Source organism: Neophocaena asiaeorientalis, unplaced genomic scaffold, assembly GCF_003031525.2.
Source record: "Neophocaena asiaeorientalis asiaeorientalis breed wild unplaced genomic scaffold, Neophocaena_asiaeorientalis_V1.1 scaffold15, whole genome shotgun sequence".
Classification (NCBI taxonomy): domain Eukaryota; kingdom Metazoa; phylum Chordata; class Mammalia; order Artiodactyla; family Phocoenidae; genus Neophocaena; species Neophocaena asiaeorientalis.
Window position 1 is genome coordinate 14,009,033 of NW_020185328.1, and position 25,474 is coordinate 14,034,506.

The 25,474-nt window shown below is 34.3% G+C and overlaps 1 protein-coding gene across 7 annotated transcripts in view; it reads left to right on the forward strand.

The window, feature by feature from the left end:
* The window catches only part of ADGRL2 (adhesion G protein-coupled receptor L2), a 179,750-nt gene that overhangs the window by 130,891 nt on the left and 23,385 nt on the right, over positions 1 to 25,474 (forward strand). For 6 of the 7 annotated variants that reach the window (XM_024734569.1, XM_024734568.1, XM_024734571.1 and 3 more), the window contains exons 5-12: positions 1,240 to 2,040; positions 8,302 to 8,592; positions 9,368 to 9,471; positions 10,311 to 10,496; positions 14,145 to 14,328; positions 23,023 to 23,148; positions 23,418 to 23,623; positions 24,716 to 24,889. In XM_024734569.1, coding sequence (XP_024590337.1) covers positions 1,240 to 2,040; positions 8,302 to 8,592; positions 9,368 to 9,471; positions 10,311 to 10,496; positions 14,145 to 14,328; positions 23,023 to 23,148; positions 23,418 to 23,623; positions 24,716 to 24,889 — 2,072 coding nt within the window. The remainder of the gene's footprint in view (positions 1 to 1,239; positions 2,041 to 8,301; positions 8,593 to 9,367; positions 9,472 to 10,310; positions 10,497 to 14,144; positions 14,329 to 23,022; positions 23,149 to 23,417; positions 23,624 to 24,715; positions 24,890 to 25,474) is intronic. The other variant, XM_024734572.1, reaches the window with a different exon arrangement.

The following is a 25,474-nucleotide window of genomic DNA, read 5'->3' on the forward strand; positions in this document are numbered from 1 at the left end:
CATGTACACCATGCATTAGTGAAGAGTTTTATTATTTATTCAGGTACACTAAGTGAAGCAACATGCCAACATATTTGTATTGCCTCCTTAATCTACTAAAATGATTGATCCATGTTCTTTTATGTAACTTTAGTATCTTTTCTCCTGCTAGGTTTTCCTGTTGTGTTTCTCTTTATCCAAAGTAGTGCAGCTCTTATTCTTCTTATATTTAGCATCTATTACGAATTCAGTCTTAGACTGTCAATTTATTTTAATCTTTTTTCTTTTTTCCTTGCACTTTTTTTTTTCTTCCGATGCTTAAAATAGAAGTGGAGCAAAAAGGTAAATAACGTATACAGTTTGAACCCCAGCTCCCTGTTATGTGCCTTATGGATGTTACCTTTTCCCTTCCCTTCCCCTACAACACTCCTGACATTAATATATAATCAGCAGGATCTCATAAATGCACCTCATAAAGAAGTCGACTGTTTACAGTGAAATTATATGACCGCTAAATCTGGTGACGGGGTAAAATTTCTGAAGTCGGCGAGGGGGAGTTGTCCTTTCTCTGTTTCTTTTCACTCTTTATCTCTTTTTCTGATACCCTTGGATATTTTATTATTTAAGTGTTATCTTGCCTGGCTTCCAGAACCCTCTCCATAGCATGCCATGGTTACAGGGTCTCCTGGTCGTTTCATCACTCCTTTCCTCGTATTTACTTTTCTCTGCTTCTAATTGCATTTTCCGAATATTTATGTTCCTTCAATTGAAGCACTTTTGTTTTCAGTCTAAGTTCCATAGACGTTCTAAATAAGCCTTCACGTTGGGTTTGTTTTATTTGCTTAATTTTGGTGTTCTGCTTTTGGGGGCTTATAAGTGGGCTAAGGAAGGGAGGGTACAAAGTTTGGTCTAAAAGTACTTTGTTCACCTTTATGTACAAAGCTCAGAGTTTTAAAGCATAAATTACCGAATTATAAGATAAAAACACATAGCAAAAATGTAAATTGTTAGCTCAATCATGAATGATCTTAAACTTAGGTTTGTATTTGTGAAAATAAACCCCAGCTGCTTTGTATGCTGGTACATCAATTATGGTAACTTAAGGAAAGAAAGGTAGTACTTGTGTTAAGTATAATTTCTGGTAAAATTGAATGCTAATAGAGTGAGTTTTTCTCTTTTGATCTATGATCATTAAAACTTGGTTTGCCTGTATAGTCTTTTAACTTTGCTTAATTCTTGTTTTTTCTCTGTGACTGTTAGTTTTTGTGTGCCCTGGGACCTTGAAAGCAATTGTGGATTCACCATGTATATATGAAGCTGAACAAAAGGCAGGTGCTTGGTGCAAGGACCCTCTTCAGGCTGCAGATAAAATTTATTTCATGCCCTGGACTCCATATCGTACTGATACTTTAATAGAATATGCTTCTTTAGAAGATTTCCAAAACAGTCGCCAAACAACAACATACAAACTTCCAAATCGAGTAGATGGTACTGGATTTGTGGTATATGATGGTGCTGTCTTCTTTAACAAAGAAAGAACAAGGAATATTGTGAAATTTGACTTGAGGACTAGAATTAAGAGTGGAGAGGCCATAATTAACTATGCTAACTATCATGATACCTCACCATATAGATGGGGAGGAAAAACTGATATTGACCTAGCAGTTGATGAAAATGGCTTATGGGTCATTTATGCCACTGAACAGAACAATGGAATGATAGTTATTAGCCAACTGAATCCATACACTCTTCGCTTTGAAGCAACGTGGGAGACTGTGTATGACAAGCGAGCTGCATCAAATGCTTTTATGATCTGTGGAGTCCTTTATGTGGTCAGGTCAGTTTATCAAGACAATGAGAGTGAAACAGGCAAGAATGCAATTGATTATATTTACAATACCCGATTAAACCGAGGAGAATATGTAGATGTTCCCTTCCCCAACCAGTATCAGTATATTGCTGCAGTGGATTACAATCCAAGAGATAACCAACTCTACGTGTGGAACAATAACTTCATTTTACGATATTCTCTGGAGTTTGGTCCACCTGATCCTGCCCAAGGTAAGAATGTTTGCTTGCTAATGCTTGTATCTTTTATGAACAGTTTATTTTTAAGACTTCTTAATTTTTTTCCTATTTATTTTCTTTCCCTTTTCATAGTTCAAGGGCAAATGATAATATTGTGGCATTTCAAATTGTCACATACTGTGTACATTTTAGCCTTATATTGGTCCATTTTCTTTTTCTGAATTTCTTCGTTTAAATGTTGGTTTCAAAAAATTGTAGCATCCTTGGTCAGTTTAGATTTTCATTGCTAAAAATGTAACGCCAACTACAAACCTGTTAGCTTTGTGTGTTTTTTCCACCTGACTTCTGGATTGATTATGTGCAGACCTTTTAACTTCTTGGCACCAGTGGTTAAAGGAAATTTTTGTTAGGAAGTCCCAGGAGAATTGCTAGGCTTGATGTACAATGCCAGGCATAAGTATTCTGAAGTTTTGGCCTCTGCTCTCTGGGTAGGAGAAGGAGTCATCTAACATCTTACTAGATCATCGTGTAAAATAACACATTTTTACTTCCCAATAAATTTGTGACTGTTTTAGGTCAGTGTTTCTGTGACTTTAACTGTTACACATGGACTAAGCATTAAATGATCCCAAGCGTTGATTTATGAAGACAAATCCACTAACATTTTTTGATTTGTGTTCTCTTTAGGTATCTTTATGTAGGATCATTACTTTATAAATCTTTGGAAATATATTTTAGTTTAGCAAGTTAATTCAGTTCTGCAGTGAACAGTTTTTGAGGGTAAATGAAGTTTTGGATATTTCATTAAAGCAAGATTACCTCATACTCATATGAGGTAGAAGATAGAAGAATGACCTCTTAATATATTATTATAGAGCTTGCACTTATTATGTCTTTTCTATTTGAGCAATAATATTTGTGTTTTAAAGATCTGAATTATTTCAGTTTTCTGAGTTAATTAGAATTATCATATTGAGTTACTTCAAAATTGTAGGAGCCAGAATGTTCCTTGGAGTGACTAAATCAGTCTCTTCAACAAGGTGGAACATAAATTAACATCTTTTTCTTCTGTTAAAGCAGTGTACATTCACACACTTAAACACAATTACATACACCCACACATAGTTTAGGGTATAATGTTACTAAGTTCTAAATATTGTCATAGGGTTAGGACCTCAAAAGCAGAAGCCTTTTGTAATTGAATTTCTAATTTGAGTTATAGAATACAAAAATATGTGATTTTTCTTCTTAACATAAGGGCAATAATGACATATGACTTAGTATAAGCCCCCTTTTTCTCTAATTCATGTATGTCTAGAATTTGTTGGGTGAAAATTGCAGCAATGTCCCGTTGTTAAATTTTCAACAATGAAATCTGTTAGGACATAAAAATCTTTGTTGATAGTCTTAGTATTCTTTTTTTTTTTTTTTGGCGATACGCGGGCCTTTCCCTGTTGTGGCCTCTCCCGTTGCAGAGCACAGGCTCCGGACGTGCAGACTCAGCGGCCACGGCTCACGGGCCCAGCCGCTCCACAGCATGTGGGATCTTCCCAGACCGGGGCACGAACCCGTGTCCCCTGCATCGGCAGGCGGACTCTCAACCACTGCGCCACCAGGGAAGCCCCATAGTATTCTTTATTTTTAAATACAGACCTATCTTTTCTCTCTTGAGGCTAGCAATTTGGGATGGTTCCTATATCTCAGTTGTTTTTCTAAACGCTAGTACTATGCTTCTCCTTTATCCTATAGGTTTGTAAAAGGCAGAAGGTCAGTAATCGACAAAATTTGACACTGTGAAGATACATGTGTTAATCTTTTTTGTAACCTGTATTACCCTCACAGCTGTTAAATTTATCTTGGGTAGCAGTAAATCTCTTTCCCTCCATTAGAAAAAAATAGAAAATAAATTTTAAAAATGTAAATTCATAATCAGGCAGCACCTAAAGTTGAGTACAGATGCAGCTCAACAAGGAATCATTGCCTCCCTGATTGTCACAGAGTACTTCATAAAATACAAGATGAGTAAAAATGTCATTTTCCACATGTGGCTTATGTTCTAGTAAATAACTTGATCCATTTCAGATGAAAGAATCTTTGATAATTTGGATGCTTTTTGGAAAAAAGTTACCAGCTTCGAAAATGAGAAACTTAGCCATATGTGGTAACTGCATTCCTACAGCTGTGTTGTGTTATCCAAAATAGTTAACCATTCTTATATATTCTCAGAAAGTGAAAATTCGTATTGACCCCTTATTAAACCCTTAGTGGTACAAAGTTTTATCTGACCTAAATTTCTTGCTGATGTTTGAATTGTATTCTCTTATTCACGTGCTCTTTATAATTTACCTTCAAATGCTTTTAGAGAGACTCCTGCCTCGCTCATCTAAGATATGTGCTGTTATCTAACTGCATGTAGATGGGGCATTGCAGAACTATTGTGGCTCATACATTTAGGTCAAACCAGTAAGCCACTGTCAGCAAGTCTTATGTACGGGCTTTGCTACCACGTATATAGCTGAAGTGTACATTATGCTGTAAAATAGATAATTTTTCATTGCGGACTGTTTCACACTGTATTAGCTTCAATACTTTTCCCCATTTATAAATCCAAGCCTTTCATTCCTAACAGCACAAGTACATTATTGCTTGGCCTTGATAATGTTTTCAAATACATCTTTCTTTTTTTCTTTAAAGTTTTAGCTTTTTGTGATCTCAGCATAGTTAATTTGCTCCATTTCCTTGAACTAGGTCTGTTTTTCCTCTTTTACTTTCTTTCTCTATAAAATGGGCTTAGAAAAATCCCATTTCAGTCATATATCAAGATATATCATATATATCTTTTCTATGTCTTAATCTGAATTGATTTATATATTTACTTAATCTGTCTTCAGATTTGATATCCCAAACATTATCGAAAAATATTGTGTCTTGAGTTTTGACAGTTTCTGAATATCTGTCTTAGAGTAATAATGAAGTATGACACTTAAACAACATGAGGGAAATTTTTTATCAAGAGAGCCAGTTAGGTCTATTACTTAGGAAGTGTTCAGTGTAGAATACAGATTTCTTAAAACATCTTCCCACTGATAATGGATGCTAATTAAAAGGTGATCAGTGTTTGTAGACATCGAATAAGGGTAAATTTAATAAATCTGCAATTTTGCCTTACCAGGCTACAGACTCACTCTAACTGGAGTTCATTCAGTGAATAATGGGTGAGTTTTGGGACTTGGAAGAGGGAAATAACAACCCATGTTGTCCTTAAAATCTTTTCACACAGGAAAAAGCTGGTGATAATTAGCAAGTTCTTAGTAAATACTGTCGTAGTAAATTGAACCATTCTGTATGTGTTTGTTGAAATTTTCATGGGTACCTATTAAATATGTTTATTAGCATTATTGGCACCGTTTCTACATCTCTGTACTCAAATAATAAATGGTAGGTAGAATGTTAAGTCATTTAATCTGTGTGTTTGATATGGCACCTGATAATTTTGGGACAGGCTCTGTAAAGTAGGGTTTAGATTTATGACATAAGTCTATTGTGAGTTGCCATGTTTTCTGTTACCATTTATAGGATATTCTTGAGTTTTGAGCCTTTTGCCACATACGGTTCCTTACGAAACTTTTTATTGCTTCAGTATCTTATGTTCCCACATTTTTTCTTCTTTTAAAGATTTATGCAGAACACAGTGTCAGTTAAATGCTCCAAAATAAGGGCAAATTGCTTAGTAGGGTGCCATACTTTCCCAGAGTCTCTGAAAATCTTTTATCTAGAAAAGTAAGATCATAACATTTAAGAGTATGGACAAGTGAACCTGAACAAATTGCTTAACCTCCTCCATGGCTCAGTCTTCTCTTCTGTAAAAGGAAGATAATCATAGTGCCTACTTCATGGGGTTGTGGTAAGGATTAAATAAGATGATCTGATGATCCATGAATGGTGATTAGCACAGCATCTGGTACATAAATGCTGAATAAAGTGTAAGCTTTTATCATCATGGAGTGCCCTGTTGTGACCTGTCTTCACCTAGGGAAAGAAATATTAATTTTTAGAAATACCTCTTCATTTCTAGCTTCAAAATTAGAAAAAAATGCTTTCCTTGAAGTTGTTAAGCTTTGGCCTTGCAAAATCTTATAGCTGTCCTCCTAAAGGGTTTCATTTTGCCACTTAAAGTTGACGTTCATGTTTATTTTCATGATACCCCAATATTTCATTGGTTTACCTTTGAAGAATGTGTTGCTTCCCTTTAAACTTCGTTTGATGAACAAAAGGTAAAAAGGTATGAAATTTTATTATCAATGACACATGCAAATATGGTATAGAATGTTGCATGAAATTTTGTGCATTTAATAAAAGTCATTTTATTGCCTACCTTCACTCACTTATTATGAATCTTTACTGATGCTCAGCAAACAGATCACTAATTGTAGTATTGTTAATACATATTTCAGTGATTAAATATGTACTAATTAGCACAGTGTCAAGGGATACATCAGAAGGTGTAGCACTAAACCATTTTGCTCTGCCCTTTTCTCTTTGTTCCGGATTCCCCCGCCCCCGGCTTTTAGATTTCATTCAGCAGCATTCACTTGACAGTTCTGCAAAAGATTGTGATGCTTTTGACAAATGTTAATTGAGAAAGCACTGAAAGCCTGGCTGCATTGTAATCAAAAGAAAATTATGAGGTTTAACAGGATGTCAGGGAAGCGCTTTACAGAAAAAGATAAACAGGTTTGAATAGGTTTCTGCAGCAGCTGGCTAGGCATGATGCTTGGCTAATGTACACAGGCTTCTCTCATATGGTCAGTAACTGATGCCCTGGAAATAAAACATTGCTTAAGAAGTTTCTCTTGTGATAGAATGAAAAAAGGGTGTAAAAAGTGTGTCTTGCACTTATTGATAACAAGAAGTTTCTCACTACTAAAGAACTAGAAACAAGTACACACTACTTTTTCTGATAAACTTAGCATACTCTGTCATAGAGTCAGAATTATGTAAACTATTTATGGACCAGAGCTTAATATTATCAGTGATAATATGAACTTGTTTTCCAAGAATTTTTAATGTTCTAGTTTGTTTCTTATGTATAGCAAAGCCATAAATTAAGTTAATGTTTTATAAGATTATCTTAAAAATTAGTTATTTTTAGTTTGCTCTACTCAATTTAAATTTAAGGCATCATATTTACAAGGTCTTAAGAGCCAGTAATCTAAATGTTGATAAAACTATAGTGTGATCACCTAATAGATTTTAAATGGTGCCATTAAAGTTCTACTGACAGAATTTTTGTTGGTTTTTTTTTAAATTAAGTGTTAATGAGGGAAACATTAAGCTCCATTATTATTTTAACCTAGTGGATTTAACAGTTTAAAAGTAATGTTGGAAGTCCAAAATAACCTTAAATTTTTTTTATTTTAAAATTTCTACGCTTAAATCCACTTTTATATTTTTAAATCCTTTTATACTCTCTGTTAAAGGTCAGTAGGATATGTAGGGTTGTTTTCAAATTAGGCATTATTTGATCGAACCCGTTATCTTGATATGAGATTGCATTGTAACCTCTGACCAGAAGCAGTTTCTTTTTCATACCTGTGTTTTCAAAAGTAAAAATGTCGAAGCCTCAGATGTTTCCTTACTGAAACAGCACAAGCATGCCCAGCTTATCTTCTGTTTGGGTCTAATCAGGCATGCTCAAAAATCTCTCAAGCAAGAATGGCTGCTGGGTGGAAAGATGTTACAGTATTTGTTTTCCTTCAAGATGCAGAGTGGGTGACTTGAAATTTTCTATTGTCCTAATTATATGTAATGGTTAGGCTTTTGTTGATACTTTGAATTTTATTGTTTCAGAGTATGAATTTATATAAGAAATGGATTTTTCTAAATGTATTTGATATGACATAATGTATTTGATATGTACATTGAAATTTTCTATATGAAACTGCCCTTCATTTCCTGTTACATGATATATGATGAAATTGTACATAAAATTTATTATCAAATATTTCATTGAGAAGTAAGCCTAGCACAATTAGAGTCATAGAGCAAAATCTATGGTAAATCCTAAACTGCCATCGCTTAGCCAACAATATGAATAAATTGGAATAAATGAAGAGATTTATTCTTCCTCCCACGCTATGGATATTCTCATTAATTTCTCATTTTGTTGGTGTTGGGGTAGTTGGATGGGTAGGGGTTGTGTGTATGTGTGTGTGTGTGTGTGCACGTGCGTACACGTTCACATATGAGTGCAAGTGTGTGTTTGAGATTAACATACTCATCTTTTTTCCGTAGTGCCTACCACAGCTGTGACAGTAACTTCTTCAGCTGAGATGTTCAAAACCACAGTATCAACCACAAGCCCTTCACAGAAAGGCCCCATGAGCACAACTGTAGCTGGATCTCAGGAAGGAAGCAAAGGGACAAAACCACCTCCAGCAGTTTCTACAACCAAAATTCCTCCTGTGACAAATATTTTTCCCCTGCCAGAGAGATTCTGTGAAGCATTAGACACAAGGGGGATAAGGTGGCCTCAGACACAAAGGGGAATGATGGTTGAACGACCATGTCCCAAGGGAACGAGAGGTATTTCCTGTCAAATACTATATATACATTTTAAAACTTATTTTAGGGGCTTCCCTGGTGGCGCAGTGCTTGAGAGTCTGCCTGCCGATGCAGGGGACACGGGTTTGTGCCCCGGTCTGGGAAGATCCCACATGCCGCGGAGTGGCTGGGCCCATGAGCCATGGCCGCTGAGCCTGTGTGTCTTGCGCAGCGGGAGAGGCCACAACAGTGAAAGGCCTGGGTACAGCAAAAAACAAACAAACAAACAAACAAAAACTTATTTTAAGTAGGTTCTGAATTACACAGAAGTGATTTTATTTGAGGAAAGAGATATTTACGATAGCTAACTTCATTGTTGTTTTTGTTACTTTGGTAATATAGCACATGTAGACAACTTAAAGGTTTTTAAACTGTAAAAGTCATTTAAGGTCAGGCACTGAATTAAGTTCTCTCCCTCTTAAAGACCTAGGTCAAGCCTGAGATTTTTGCCCATGGATTCTCTAGTGAGGCTTCCTTACAGCTGTCTTTCTCATTGCAATGTATCATTTTGGATGAGTCCCAAGAAAATCAAGGGCTTTTTGTTTGTTTTCTGTAAATGTCTGATATTTCTGTGCTGACTTTATATTTACTGTTTATAGTCTGTATTATACCCTACTTTTCATCAGTTATTGTCAACTACTTCCATTAATGTTTATTCAAAATTTAACACACGGAGTAGGATCATCATAGCTGATTTCCCAAATGCATGCAGAAAAAATGGTTTCAATTTCACTGTTGCTTTCTACATCTGTTGTAGGAACTGCCTCGTATCTCTGCATGCTTTCCACTGGAACATGGAACCCTAGGGGCCCCGATCTTAGCAACTGTACCTCACACTGGGTAAATCAGCTGGCTCAGAAGGTTGGTTGGAACCTTTTAATATGATACACATTGGTGATTAAGGGCTTTAACTTCTAACATAAATAATTTAGCTTTGTATGTTAAAACCAGCTTCGTTGCTCTTTGTTCAGTGTAAAAGTAAAAAATTATGCATAGCTTTGTCTGTAAACTATTTATTCAAAGTTACATATGTTTTAGGGCATGCTGTTTTCTATGTTAAGCTTTTTAATGAGTACATAGTTGCTTAATTTCATTCATATTTAGTTCTGTTTCTTTTGATGTTTGTAAGACAAATAGTGTATTGGCCTAATAAATCAAGTATCATTAATTTGCAACTGAATCCACAGAATGCAAGCAGATGTTCATATTGCAGATGATTATGATAGAATAAGAAAAATGACTTTAAAAAGCATTAGTAACTTTAATATTACATTGTAATGCAGTGACATTTTAGTTTCTCCTTTGCCATCTACCTTTCTAAAATGCAAGCAGTAGATAATAGCCCTCACTAATGTAAGTGATTACATTCTCACTTAAATTTCTGGATCATTGGAATAAATAAGATTTTTAAATAGCAGTTTTAAATGGTTGCAGTGAAATGAGAGAACTATCTCAAAAAATTTTTAAACGATTTCTGTTTTTTACCTTTTGTTTCTTTAAAATGTCTGATTAAGTATATTTTTTTGAGGATCTAAGAATCTTTAATCATCTGAAATGAAGAGAAAGTCATTGGTCTCAGTTGCAGATTTTGACATATTTGCAAATACTTTTCTCACCACAACAAAGATCCTTGGGAAAAAAATAAGAAGCCACAAACAGAACAAGAAATCTTACTGAGGTAGTGTAAACTGTCGTTTCAGATCAGAAGTGGAGAAAACGCTGCTAGCCTTGCCAATGAACTGGCTAAACATACCAAAGGGCCAGTGTTTGCTGGGGACGTGAGTTCTTCAGTGAGGTTGATGGAGCAGTTGGTGGACATTCTTGATGCGCAGCTGCAGGAACTGAAACCTAGTGAAAAGGATTCAGCTGGACGGAGTTATAACAAGGTAGGTAGAAATTTTCCGTTATTTTCAATTAGATGTTCTGTATGGCTGCTCTGGATTCTTCCAGCAGTTAACTGCCTAACTTTTGGCCCCCTGGACAAACGCATAGAAACAGAACTTCTAATTTGGTTCATATCTCAAGAAAGAATTATAGTTGGGAAAGGAGCAACGTGCACACCCATCCCCACCCCCCAAATGCCGCTAATTACCTGAGGGAGATTTTAGTTGGTGGTAAACGTCATCTGCCTGGTTTTGGTCAGTACTCTCACTTTGGAAGGCCCACTGGGAGAGATTCTGTTACACAACTGATATAGTAATACAGTCAACTCTTGTGATTGTAAGAAGTTTGTGATGCATATAGGAATGTTAGCCACTGAAATACTGTTTTCAGTGGTAGGTTTTGAGAGAAGGACAAGTTTCCTTTGCTAGGAGTATAGTGTGTTAGTGCTACTAATTTTTCCTACCTTGACAAAAATTTGATAGTTATTTTAACCATACTATAAAGTGTTTATATGAAATTCATATGAATCTGAAATCTGTGGCTGAAATGGTTTTGTGGTTTTTTTCTTCCTTTTCATCACATACTTTGTCTCTAGGTTTATCAAGATACTTTGGATTATCATGTTTAGTAAAATACAGCTGAAAACTGAATACACAATCTTGGCAATCAGTATAGACTCACAAAAATCCAGAGGATTACGGTACATAATAAACGCTGAGCTCAGGACCACCAGCTTAATTTCTGAGGATTTCTTCTTTCCTCAATTTTCAACAGATAAAAATCTAACCTCTGATTTTCTTTTCTTTTACTAAAAAGCTCCAAAAACGAGAGAAGACATGCAGGGCTTACCTTAAGGTATCTCCCCTGTGCTGTCACCCTGCTTTCTCCCTTCTTCAGCTACCTGTTACGCTTTATCATCTTGCTGCATGATCCAGTGTATTTCAGTCTTTGATAATTATATAATGTGCCCCATATCAGCTGTACAAATGTTGGCTTTTCACAGGTCTATTACTCTCAGAATAAGCAAATAATTTATTTTTATAATTTTTGCTGTTTTTCCATTCATCCAAACATACAAGAATTTTAATGAAATATCCTCTGAATTGGAAAGTTATCATAAAGTCTCGTTATTTCCTGTTGTCATCTCTGTGGATTGAAAAACAACTTGAGTGAAACAGCTATGATATATTCCTGGCAGTTTATCATATCAAAGACTGTGTAGTCATAATGTATGTGCATGAAAAAGTCACTGCTTTCTTATCTCTGTGGTGTACTCTTAAATGAAACAGGCTTTGTCTTGAAATTTTTTGGAGTCATTTCTAGAATCAGGTTGATAAGGGGATGGGTTACTAGAAATAAAATATAAATAATGTGACAGTGCTCTCGATATATGTTATATGTTGGTTTTTATCGAGATGATAGAAACAGAAAGCCACTGTTTGGCTCAGAATCCTTGTCCACTGCAGCCAGTTTTTCTCACTGGTATATCCAAGTAAAATAGGAAACATGGTGAGGCTAACAGTGGAATTATGCCAAACCAGTTCTGTGTGGTAGATCCAAATAATAAAGAAGTTCCTTTTGCTGGGGATGGTTACTTTCTAACCCTACTCATCTGGGGACCATATTCCTAGTCAATCAAACCTTGAAGAACTAATCTGTATATGTATGAAAACAAAACAAAAGAACTTTGTAAGTTTTGTAGAATAGAGATTATTCAAAAGATATGACTTCACCAGTTTTAGTTGGCAAGATCTAGAAAAAAAGAACAGCATTTCACTAACGAGTGATAGACATTGCTGCATCTGAGAACTTTACAAGAAAAGGCAGTGGGAAAGTCTGTTTTTAGGTGGTAATATTTTGAAAGTCCCTTATTAGCCTGTTTAATAGGGGCAAAGAAATAGATACTGAAGTGTATCGAATTTGTTGTACGGAAATTTTCAGCTCACCTTTAAGGTATTAGTTAATGTGTGAAATGTAATAACTAGTATGTTGCCCAGGACATATATCTCAGTGGGAACAGAATAGCTTTTTTCCTTTGGCAGGGAGACTACTTCAGGAATATGATTAGGCTAATGATCATTTTGATTCCACTAGAAAACTACAACTAGTAATAACTAAGGAGCATTACAAATTAATAAAAGCATGCCATCAGTGAGTTATGTGTATAGGTAGTAAATTTCAGCATGACCTTAATTTCTGACCAGTGTCATTTTCAGTATGTCTCAAGTGAGCTTCTGTGTTCAGATAAAGCTAATAAAACTCCTTAAGTTACAAATCAGAAGCTGACTTACACTGTGCAAATGAAGCGAGTTCCTGCTTTGTGACAGAGGATTCATTTGTAACTTAGATTAGAGGCTCCAGTCTGTATTTCTTGGTGACTAATGAATCTGGCCTCAGCAGACCAATTTCTGTTGCATTCTAGTTAATGGCTGCAGCAGTATCAGTGTGAGCATTTTGACTATTCTATCTCCCATCAGAGAGAAAAAAGCCTTTAATGCCACTTGCGAGTATCTTCTACCTGCTAGGAAGGTCGTGGTGGCTCACGTGGCAGACAGAACGAGGATATTAAGTTGGACTAAGCTAATTAATCTTAACTCTGACAGTAGCCTCAAACAACTTTTCCCCGTGCTCATTTCAATATAGTACCTCAAACTAGCAATTTTTGTTGTTCTTTGTAGAGTGTGTTTTTTTTTCTCAGTGATTATCAGTAGATCAAAACAATTGATATTTGGGCTTAATGACACATTATGGCTAGGTAAATGGGAGAGAGTAAATAAACTCAGTGATTTCAGTTATCCAAGCCATAGTCAGTGTACAGCTACAGTAAGTATCAGTACAAAAGCCTGCCTTCAATTGCTTAACTGACCGGGTTACATTTTTATTTAATGTTGTTTTACGTGGTAATAAACTAAACCTACACATATGAATATTTATAACTTGGATATTTATTAAGACTTTACTTTGCCTTTCTGTTTTTCTTAAATTATTAGTATAGGTTTTAAATATTTTGACTGTTCTCTTGGTCTCCTTAAAAACAGATGATTGTTTATGAATTAAGGTATACTCTCGAGTGTTTTTTAGCTGGCCAGGCAATTGGAAGAGTTGAAAATGTTCACAGATAACTTATACACTTTGAAATCACCTTGGTTTTTTCCCAATGATAATAAGTAGACAATGTTATAAGGCACAATTTTGGTTATTATTTTTAGTTCAGGTTCCAAAAAACAATATGGTTTTATTTTCAAGCATAGGTATTAGGCTACTCTAGAGACACCAGTGTTTTCTATTTAGAACATTTAAGTCTTGAGGTTTTATGTAGGAGTGACCATGCGTGTAGGGGTAATACCTCAGATTAAGAGCTGACACTGGTTTTATTTCTTTGCAACAATTGAAATATGATTAGATAAACAGAAACGAGTCATCTCTTTATACTTAGTCTTTATAATCAAATAGTAGTCTACTGATCTTCAGCTAGTTCTATTTTGAAAGGGTCACACATCAAGTTGGCCAGATATATGTTGTCCAGGTGTTCTTCCATAAGAGTAAATCATCATGACAGATAAATATTACAGTTGTCACTAGTCAGTGATTGAAAATCACCTCGGTACTAGAAGTAGTCAAAACTAATGATAGTTTTCTAATGGATGCAGGCAATTGTTGACACAGTGGACAACCTTCTGAGACCTGAAGCTTTGGAATCATGGAAACACATGAATTCTTCTGAACAAGCACATACTGCAACAATGCTACTGGATACATTGGAAGAAGGAGCTTTTGTCCTGGCTGACAATCTCGTAGAACCAACCAGGGTCTCAATGCCCACAGAAAATATTGGTGAGTGAATCTATTGTCAGGTTTAATTTTGATTTAGAAGATAGATGTTTAAGAGAATAATGCTTCCATTGAGTCTTGTGAGTTATTCCCCAGTGCCGAACTTCTATTTTGTCCAATTATTTTTGTCCCTTAATAAGAGATATTATTGATCACACTCATAAAATTAATGCAAAAGCCAAAATCTATCCTATGTCTTTTAAAAGTTGGTGTTTTTTCCCAACTGAAAAATCATTAAAGGAAAACAGTGTGTAGAGTACTTAACTGCAAGAATATGGACTGCTTACGTAATGAAAGTGCTTGCTGTGGAGCTGTGGCGAATGCCTTTCCATTTTATACAATACGTTCCTAATGAGGTTAAATTACTTTCTGAAATGCGTTCTCCCAAATATTTTAGGCATGCAGATATTTGAGCCAAACGTTTATATTAAACAGAACTGCTTTCAGGTGAAAATGTGGTCAGTGAACTACATCACCCATAGAGCAGAATATCCATGCTTTATAGACTGTAAAACAGCTGCGGATAGTTTTGAAGCATCATTTAGAATTTAAATGCTGGCAGTGAGAGGTAGGAATTCACTTTTGATGGTATTTGAAAGAAGTACTACTGTAAGTACAGTGAAATTATATTAATATAGGCTTGACTGATTTAGAATTATTATTCAGTGGGGTGAGCTCGAATGAAATGTTAGTATCCCTTAGTAAAGTAAAAAAATTTCCAAAGCATAAATGTAAAAAAAAAACCCAAAGGGAACACAGACTACTTTTCCATCGAAAGAGTACGTTGGAGCAGCAGATATTGAATGAAGTTTTGCTACCTAGAATGCCATATCTTATTGCCTTATTGTGCCTACCTAAGTATGAGACTTGTATTTAAAAATACAGAGAAACAAGGTGTATAGGAGAAATAGACATCAATCAGATTATGATACCTGGATTTAAATTCAGAGCCTTAAGTTTATTTTAAATAACTGAGTTTTTAGGAAAAAAGGTGTATTAAAATCATGTTTTTATTTACTTTATGAGGTTTTGAAATGACAAATAACTTAATAATTTTAAGTGAAATCAAAATAATTTGGCCTTCTTTAATGTGGGAGACCAGTCATAAGGAAAGTGATATTCTACCATAGCTTAGTAGGAATAGGCAATGAATAAAGCTCCTATTTTATGTCTAAAGCTTTTGTTATTTTGAGGTTTAATTTATTTAGTAGTCTAATAAAATTCCTAACATACACATTAAACAATTCTTCTCAAATGTTTCCAGGGACGTACCTGTAAGGTAAAGGAGTGTGGACTTGATTGTCTCAGAAGATAAGTCATAAAAAGTATTGTTTGAAGTGTTGTGACCTCAATTTGTTTTCTAAATCTTCTGAAGCCTATTTTAAAAAGAACCAAAAAACATAAAATTTCCCTTTTAAGCTCCTTCCAAGAGTGCAAAGAAATTTTGATAGGCCAGGTCAACGTCCTCTGCTCCCACCGGCTTTACGTATGCAGAACATGCTATTATTATATGTCTGAGATATTTTTATCTCAGTTTGAGAATGGCCAGGAATATTTTTTCCTTGATACTTGTGTTTTTCAGAGTTCTAAATGTTTATCCTTTACACTGTTTTTTTAAAAAATTTTAATTAAAGAAAGAACATTGTGGGTAGAGATTCTCATAGCGTGTAGTACACATTTTAATGCCTTCTCAAAAATAATGCCCTGAACTTAATGTATGCATGTATTTATTACCCAAGAATTATCGATATGAAGGTCATTTTACATATTCCAATATATTTCCATGTCTTTTATTTCACAATTTTGTGAAATATAATATCTGTAATTTAATATGGCATTCAAGATTCAACTTTTTACTAGCACTTGTTCTCTTTTTAGACATGAGAACTAAAATAGCCCATTATCCCTTTATGTCTTCACTTTATGTTCTTACCTAAATTTAGGGTGTGGATACAGTATCTTTGATTATTAAGACAATTTGATTCTCCTCCTTAGTGGTTTCTCCTCCTTAGTGGTTTCTCCTTATATAACATATAACATAATTATATGTTATAATTATACCTGATTATAGCTTTTTAAAATCAACTTTGAGGTATAATTTATATACAATAAAAGCAGCTGTTTTAATGGTACTCTTTGATGAGATTTGACAAATGTACACCCATTTAACCAACAGCATGGTCAGTATTTCAGCAACCTCAAAAGGGTCCTTTATAATCTTTGTCAGTCAGTCTTGTTATACCCCCAGCCCCAGGCAACCACTGATCTGCTTTATGTCACTATAGTTTAGTTTTGCTTTTTCTAGACCTTTCGTTGAATGGAATCATAGACTATATACTCCTTTTGATCTGGCCTCTTTTACACAGTATAATGTTATTGAGATTCATCTATGTTGGTGCCAACATCAGTAATTCGGTCCTTTTTATTGCTGAATTTCCATTATAAGGACACAACACTATTTGTATATCTATTTATACATTTAGGTCATTCCCACTTTTTGACTGTTATTAGTAAAGCTGCTATTTTCCCAAGTGATTGTACCATTTTATATTCCTAATAGCAATTAGAGTTCCAGTTGCTTCACATCCTCACCAGCATTTACAATTGTCTTTTCAAATGTCTTTTAAAATTTTAGCCGTTTTAGTGGTTTGTAGTGGAATCTCATTTTGGTTTCATTTTGCATTTGTATGGTTACAAAGTTATGTTTTGCTGAAAACTGTTCCAACTTTTCATGTTCTTATTGGCCATTCATATATCTTTTTGTGAAGTATCTGATTTTTCCCATTTTGAGTTCTTTGTTTTATTATTGGATTATAAAGGTTATTTATATATTCCTGATACAAATCTTTTGTCTCATATATATATTCTGAATATATAGTCACTCAGCATGTGACTTTTCATTCTGTTTTCTTAATGATATCTTGAGAGAAGCAAAAGTTTTTAATTTTGATAAAAAATCCTCATTACCCAGCTTCAACAACATCTAGCCAATCCTGTTTCACTTATTCCTCTCACCATTGTATTATTAAAGCAAACCCTAATATTATATTATTACTTTAAATACTTTAATATGTATTTTAGACTTTAAAAAAAAACAGCCATTCTCATACTTAAAAAAATATCAAAAACAGGAAAGATAAAAAGGGAATTTCAGTTATTTGATTTTTGTAAATTTGTTAATACTAATTTGTTTAACCAGGATACAAACAAGTTCATGTTGTACATTTGACTGATGCATTGCTCTTACTGGAAAGGAAGAGTTTTCCTTCCACCCTTCGAGGTTCTTTGGCTGGTCTAATAACCTCAGGTTTAAATACCACACCCCAATACTTTCTGTTGCAGCTTATGAAAAGAAGCACATCATGTTTGATTGTCTTTCTTTGTGATCTTAAGATTGATTATGTGGTTTAGTTATTATCAGCCTAATCCAGCATAATAAAATTCCCTATCATTTATTTTCCCAATGGGCTTAGCAGCCAGCTTGATTGTATACCTCAATTTAAGCTTAGTTATATTGCAGTAACAAAAACCCTAAAGTCATGGCAGCTCTCAACAACAAAGTTTATGACTGCTTTACTCCATGTCACCTGAGGCTTAGCTTTGCTTTGCTCCCTACCATCTTCAGTCGGCTCCATGTTGCTTTTACCCCGGGACTCAGGCTGATGGAACCTAGTACACTACGGGTCTGCTGGCAGAGGTCCTAGTTTTCCATTGTATACTGTATTACTTTTCTTCCCCTTTCCTCTCACTGCAGCCACTACGCAGTGATGAATTTGACAAACAGAAGGACAGAGAAATATATTAAAATCCTATCTTCAGCACTGGCTGTGAGTGAGGCTCTGGGTGGCTCTCCTATGAATCACGTGTGTTCACTTTCAGGAAATCTGTTGAACAAAACATATATTATGTCGGCTATACAAAAGTATAGAGAAAATCATAAACATCTGTGTAGCAGTCACCCACTGAGCCACATCTTATACCATATTTGCTTCAGGTTTTGGGGAAAAGAAATAGGTATATATAATCTGGAAATCCCCTGGGTCCCCTCCTTCCTGATCAGATGAAGAAGAGGGTAACCATCATTCTTACTTTGTTAGCATTAGTAAGCTTTTATTTATTTATTTTTGCTCTACAGGTATGTACATTTAACTGTTATTTTTCATGTCTTTAATGTTAATGATTTCACACTATAAATGTAATTGTATAATTTTCCCTTGCCATTATATTTTTCATATTTATGCACATTGATACGTGCATCTCTAGTTCATTCATTTGCTCTAAGAATGCACAATCATTTAACTATGCCTGTGATAGATATTTTAGTGGCTTACACTTTTTTGCTGGTATTATGAAAACTGTGGTGAAAGTTTTTGTATGCCTCTTACTCATACATTTGTGGCTTTCAAGATATATATGCGTGCACACACACACAACCTAGAAATAGTTTTTGAGTGGTAGAGCATGCCCATGTTTAACTTTACTAAATACTGCCAAGTTGCTTTCTAATGTTGTTTTACCAATTTACATTCTCACCAGTAATATCATTGTTCCCCGTCACTCTCTTTGTCAACACTTTATTATTGACATAAATTTTGTCATTCTAAAAGATTTGAATTGATCACATTATTTGCAGTTTCCTGATTACTTAATGCATTTATTGGGTATTTTAATTTTCTCTCCTGTGAATTTCTTGTCCACAATTTTTTCCTGTCTATCTCTTTCTATGTAGGTAATGCATTCTGGAAACTGATTCTTTGAAGATTATATAGCTTGCAAATGTTTATTCTGTCTGTGCCTTCTCTTTTGTACCTTGTTTATTAATCTTTTGTTTTATGGAATAATGAACTCAAATTATCAATCCTTTCTTTTAGGATTGATACTTTTGGGATCTTCTTTAAAAAATATAGTGTTTTGGGGGGGTTTTTTGTCCCCTGATCAAGAAATTTTTCTCTACTTTGCAGTGATAAAGATTTTATACTTTCTTTAGAAATGATAAAGCTTTGCCTTTTTACATTTATGTTTTTAATCCAACCTGAAACTTATTTTGTTTATAATATTAATGAGGGAACTAATTTCATTTTTTTCTATACAGATAATCAGTTGTTTCAGCACTTTCAGTGCATAAGCCATTCCTGTCCCCAGTGGTTTGTAAAGATATCTCTGTCATATATCAAGTTTCTGTACATGTTGGGAGTGTCTGTTTTACATTGTTGCTTTTGTTTTTGTTTCAATAATATTAATATCTGGTGAGTTCTTTCAACCCTGCTTCTTGAGGAATCGGATTCCTCTTGGCTGCTATTTAGCATGTCTCTTCCATGTGCATTTTAAAATCGTCTTGTCAAGCTCCACATACTCAAAAAAATCTTGTTGGAATTTTTATTAGAATTAGACTGAGTTTGTAGATAGATTTTGAAAGAAGTGTCACAGATTTATCTGTTGAGTTCTCCCAGATTGGGCCATGATAGAATTCTCCATCTGTTGTTAGGTTTTCTAAGTTCTATATTTTTCCCAGTAACGTCTTGTACTCTTTCAATTAGGCTTATTCCTAGGAAACATACACTAATTTTTATTGTGAATAGTATTTTTTAAAAATTACATATTCCGGGGCTTCCCTGGTGGTGCAGTGGTTGAGAGTCCGCCTGACGATGCAGGGGACATGGGTTCGTGCCCCAGTCCGGGAGGATCCCACGTGCCGCGGAGCGGCTGGGCCCGTGAGCCATGGCCGCTGAGCCTACGCGTCTGGAGCTTGTGCTCCGCAATGGGAGAGGCCACAGCAGTGGGAGGCCCACGTACCACAAAAAAAATAATAATAAATTTAAAAAAATACATATTCCAATTGTTTGCTGATTGGTGTACAGTTGATTTTGCTGATTGCAGACTTGCTAAATTCTTTTCCTTCTGATAGTATAGAGTCTCCTGCCCATTACTATGTAGTTAAGTATATTTTCTATAAATAATGAACACATTGCTTTTTCCTCCCAGTCTTTGTACCTTTTATTTTTCTTGAATTACTGCCTTAGCTAGGTCCTTCAGTACAGTGCTAAATAAAACTTGTGATAGGGATGATCCTGACTTAAAAGAAATTGCTTTTAGAGTTTTGCATCATTTTTTTCCATAAGTTTGGATACATAACCATTACCTGATAACAAAACCTTTATCTAGGCAAGGAATTTTTCTTTTATTCTTACTGTTTCATAAAGATTTTTTATACTGAATGGGTGTTGAAATTTGTTGAATTCTTTTTGTTAATATTTTTCTTAATTTAATTTCATAATTTGGTTAAAGACATTAATATATTTTCTAATGCATTAATTTCTATATGCCTTTTTGAGTTAAACTCAGTTTGTTCAGGATATTATATTTAAAGTGTATATATAATTTATTAACTATTTTTACATACTTTAAATAAGTGAGGATATCCTATAATTTCTCTCCTTTTACTGTTCTATGCATCAAGAGTATATATTAGTTTTGTGAAATGAGTTGAAAAACATTCTCTTATATTCACTGGAGCAGTTTGTTAAAGATTCAGTATATATTTAACCATGAGTTCATTTTCTTAAATGGTCATAAAGTATTGGGGTTTCTGTTTATTTAAGTCAGTTTTGTTGTTTCAAGAAAATTTTCCCTTTTGTCTGTCTGTTTATTTATTTATTTATAGTATAAAGTTGATTGTTGCATCTCTACTAAGATCTATATTAATGATCCTGTTTTTTTTTTTTAATGATCCTGTTTTTAAAAATTCAAATTATTATTTTTTTACTATGGACATGATTTTAAACTTTAATAAGTAAATATTTATTGATGAAATTGAAGTTTGATAAGTAAATATTTGTTGAATGAAATTAAGTCTTTGTACATATGTATCTATATTTGGAACATTTACTGAAAACTTAAAGGATTTCCTTTTTTTACCCTGTCTTCTGTCTTGTTTTAAGAATAATTAATAATTGAGAATAGTGTGAAGAAGAGAGAGGTATATATTAAATTTATATTTTTGTCACTCACTCCCTTCACCCACTACCCACAAACATGGAATCTGTTATGAGGACAGGTGATCATCCACATACCCACCTGCTTAATCTTTCTAAGCAAAGTATCTCTGCCAGCTTCTGCAGCTGATAAAATTCTAGGAGTTATATGACTCTCATTATAAACTTATATTTCAGGTGCTTGATATGTGGTCTCATAGCTTATAAAAATTTCCAATGTTACGATTTCATATTTACAGCTGAATCTATATGTATTTTGCAAAACAAAGTTGAGAAAGATTTTTAAAAAATAGCATCCAAGAGTTACTCTGTAATGGTATGAGTCCATTTTGCTAAAAAGAGAGTGGGTGAATTCATCATACTCGTGTGTGTGTGTGTGTGTATGTGCACACGCATGGCACGTACAACACTTACACACGTTTGTCTAAGTATAGAAATAGCTATTCAAGGGTATATGCCATCAGAGAGGATGAAATTCAGAGAAAAATGTATGGACTGTATTTATTGAATTATGTGTTAATTTTTAAAATTCAAATACTGAAATGAAAAATTTTCATCCAGTTTCTCTCATTTCATCAATAAATGGCACATTCTAATTACTAATATGAAATAGTTTTCTTTAGTGGAAACTGATACTTTTTCATTCTTTTAAATAATCATATGCTGATATAAAGTATTGCAGTCTTTATTGGAGTTACAGTAGACAGCATTTATGTTGAAGATGTTACTATTATATTTTTTAAACAAAGTTAAACAACATTGGTCTTGTTGATCACATAAATGTTCTTAATGTTTATGCATTGTCTTGTTTTTCTTACGTGTTTTCCAGTGTTGCTACTTCATTTGAATTTTTGAATTTTGGATTATACTGTAGTGGTTGGCAAACTTTTTCTATAAAAGTCCAAGTAGTACACATTTTAAGCTTTGCAGGCTATGTGGTCTAAGCTGCAAATACTTAACAGCCATAGACAATATGTTAATGGGTAATCATGGCTGTGTCCCAGTAAAACTTAATTTACCCAAACAAGTGGCAGGCCAGATTTGGCCCACAGGTCCTATTTTGCCCAACTTGAATATGTAAAAATTGATCATTGCTAGTGAGAATTAATGGGAAGTTTGAACATAATGCCAGACATTTTCTCTTGAATAATGCTATGCTGAGCTCCCTACTTTTAGAAACTAGAGAAAACCTATTACTGCAAAGTTGACCTATGTAATCTTATGTATTAAAATGTGTTATATACATAGAACTAGATGTCTATATGCAATAAAGGCATTCACATTTATAGTTCGTATTTTGTTTTACCATTACCAAGTGATGGTCATTGAAAATTACTTAACATAGAGTCAAAAATCATTTTGAAATATTTTTGTTTAACTTAATGATTTAAATGAAACTTTGATAGTCGTGTACTATAAATCAGACACTCATATTCGTAGGCTAAAAGACTGGAATTAGTTGACAAAAGATATAAAACTATGAAGAAAATGTTAAAATGCTTACACCAAAATTTTTAAAGTAGTAAAGTTTAAGACCTCTTAGAATAAGTTGTTTGTTCATGATTTTGTTGGACTTGAACACTAAAGTTTTTTACGTAGAAAAAAAGGAAAACAGTGGTTTCTTTGCAATTATCATTTGCCTCTTTGTAGTTGAATTTAGAGAATACCCCATTTTTCCCCCTCCTTTATCTTCTGTCTCATCCAGTTCTGGAAGTTGCAGTGCTCAGTACAGAAGGACAGGTCCAAGACTTCAAATTTCCTCTGGGCATCAAAGGGGCAGGCAGCTCAATCCAACTGTCTGCGAATACCGTCAAACAGAACAGCAGGAATGGTAAGATGGAACAAAGTCTTTTAAAAATTGATAGGGTTTTTGTTCAGTTAAACCTATTAATTCTAAAATACTGAGTGTTTGACTCCTAATGTAACAATTACAGCTTAGCATTTATAAGCAGATTTAAAGTAATGCCTTCTCTTTCCCAGTAAACTTAATCTGAATAAAGATTCCATAAGGATTTGTTTCATTTTATTCTTATTTTATTGTATCTCATCTTATTCAGAAGCATATTTTCTGTAAAGACATATGACTTTTTACCTTCCTAGGTCTTGCAAAGTTGGTGTTCATCATTTACCGGAGTCTGGGACAGTTCCTTAGTACAGAAAATGCAACCATAAAACTGGGTGCTGACTTTATCGGTCGAAATAGCACCATTGCAGTGAATTCCCATGTCATTTCAGTTTCAATCAATAAAGAATCCAGCCGAGTATACTTGACAGATCCTGTGCTTTTTACCCTACCACACATTGATGTAAGTTATGTATGCTAATGAAGTAGTGGAAAATTATAAAATCAGTGAGGAAGGAAAGCAAAACTAACATGCTAGAGATAGAGAGAGGGGGAATGGGGAAGTGGCAGAGAGGAAAGAAAAGACCTTCCCATTTGAATTTCAAATGTTGGACTAGGTCAGAGACACAAGTTTATTTAAGTCTGTGAACATAAAATTAAATGAGCCTGGTTCAGTGATTATTAGAATTTAAGTGTATTCTTAATGAAAGCTAATTCAGTAATCAACAGGAAAATGTAAATGACTATAATTTGTTTTAGAATGAAAATTAACTGTTAACCGTAGCAGCACGATAGCTCTGCCTTTTTAGTATGGCAGGTCTTTTTGGTTTGTTTGTTTGTTTACAGATCATATAAACACAATTGTTATCAAGCCCTGTGTTTTTAAAAATATAGAGTTGAAGAGATGCGATTCCTCTGCTGTGCCTTAGAATGCAAGTTGGTAGCTAAAAACACTGTGTTGGAAGATTGTCTGCAGAATTTGGCTGTTGTTATAGTAGAGAGAAAAAGTGCCCATAGATAGCCACGTAAATCTCCAGAATTCATTTGTGAACAATACATTTGTGTGGCTATTCTCTTCTTATATCTTCTGCAGTTACTTCACTCTCTTAAGAGCTTGACATACTAACTACAGGATTCAAATTGTCCCTATTGGGTCATTTAGAGCAAAAATGGGCCCCCAACAAAATAGATTTTAAAACACTTGGTCCTTACAGAATTTTCTCAGAACAAATTCATGGCTTTAATTTTGTCAGAAAAGAAAATAAAAAATGATTCTGATGTACCATCCATATGTAAAATCATAGATGGAAATTGTAATTGTGTAAAATGGGTCTTTGGTAATTTAGAGTACACTTTAGAGTGTTTTGGACTATAAAGCCCCTTTTAAGTTAGATATCTGCCTTGTATAACATAGTCTACAGTTCTGCTGATGAAAAACTTTATAGTTCGAAACATGAAAAGTTTAATCTAAATTACCTTTTGCACATATTAAACAATGGCTATTGCCATCTTAGAGTGTAAAATCCTAATTTTATCTTGTCATTTTATTTCCCAGCCTGACAATTATTTCAATGCAAACTGCTCCTTCTGGAACTACTCAGAGAGAACTATGATGGGATATTGGTCTACCCAGGGCTGCAAGCTGGTTGACACTAATAAAACTCGTACAACGTGTGCGTGCAGCCACCTAACCAATTTTGCAATTCTCATGGCCCACAGGAAAATTGCAGTAAGTATTTGCACTTCTAATTAGTAGCAGGGAAAAACCTCAGAGATTCAAAACAGCTTGTGTAGTAGTCCCTTCTTTGGGTGTTTATCGTAACTAAAAAGCAAACAAAGTTATGTGGATTTCTAATTGCTTTTACATTGTCCATATATTTTAGGAAGTCTTGGCACTATATTTATTGCTACATCTCAAAATCGTGTGCTTTATAGACTCATTCTAAGTTTTCCCCTTTGGGCAGGTGTCAGGCAGAGGCGGTCAGGGATTTAAAAAATGAACAGCAATAGGTTATGCGAAAGAGACAGAAGGCTCTAAAGTTTAACATGCCCTCACCATCTTGAATGTTTGAATCTCATTTCAAAACTTTTGTTTTAAATTCCCTAACGACTTTGCACACTGTGCCAGACTGCAGATTTCGAAAGATCAGAATGGCTTCCGGAATATTTCTTAGTATTCATTTCTTCTTGTGATTAAGAGAACATAAGCCAGGAGATAAAAATATTTAAGAACTATAACATGAAAGCTCTCAGATCTATTATGTCTTTAACTTTTAGTATATATATATATATATATATATATATATATATATAT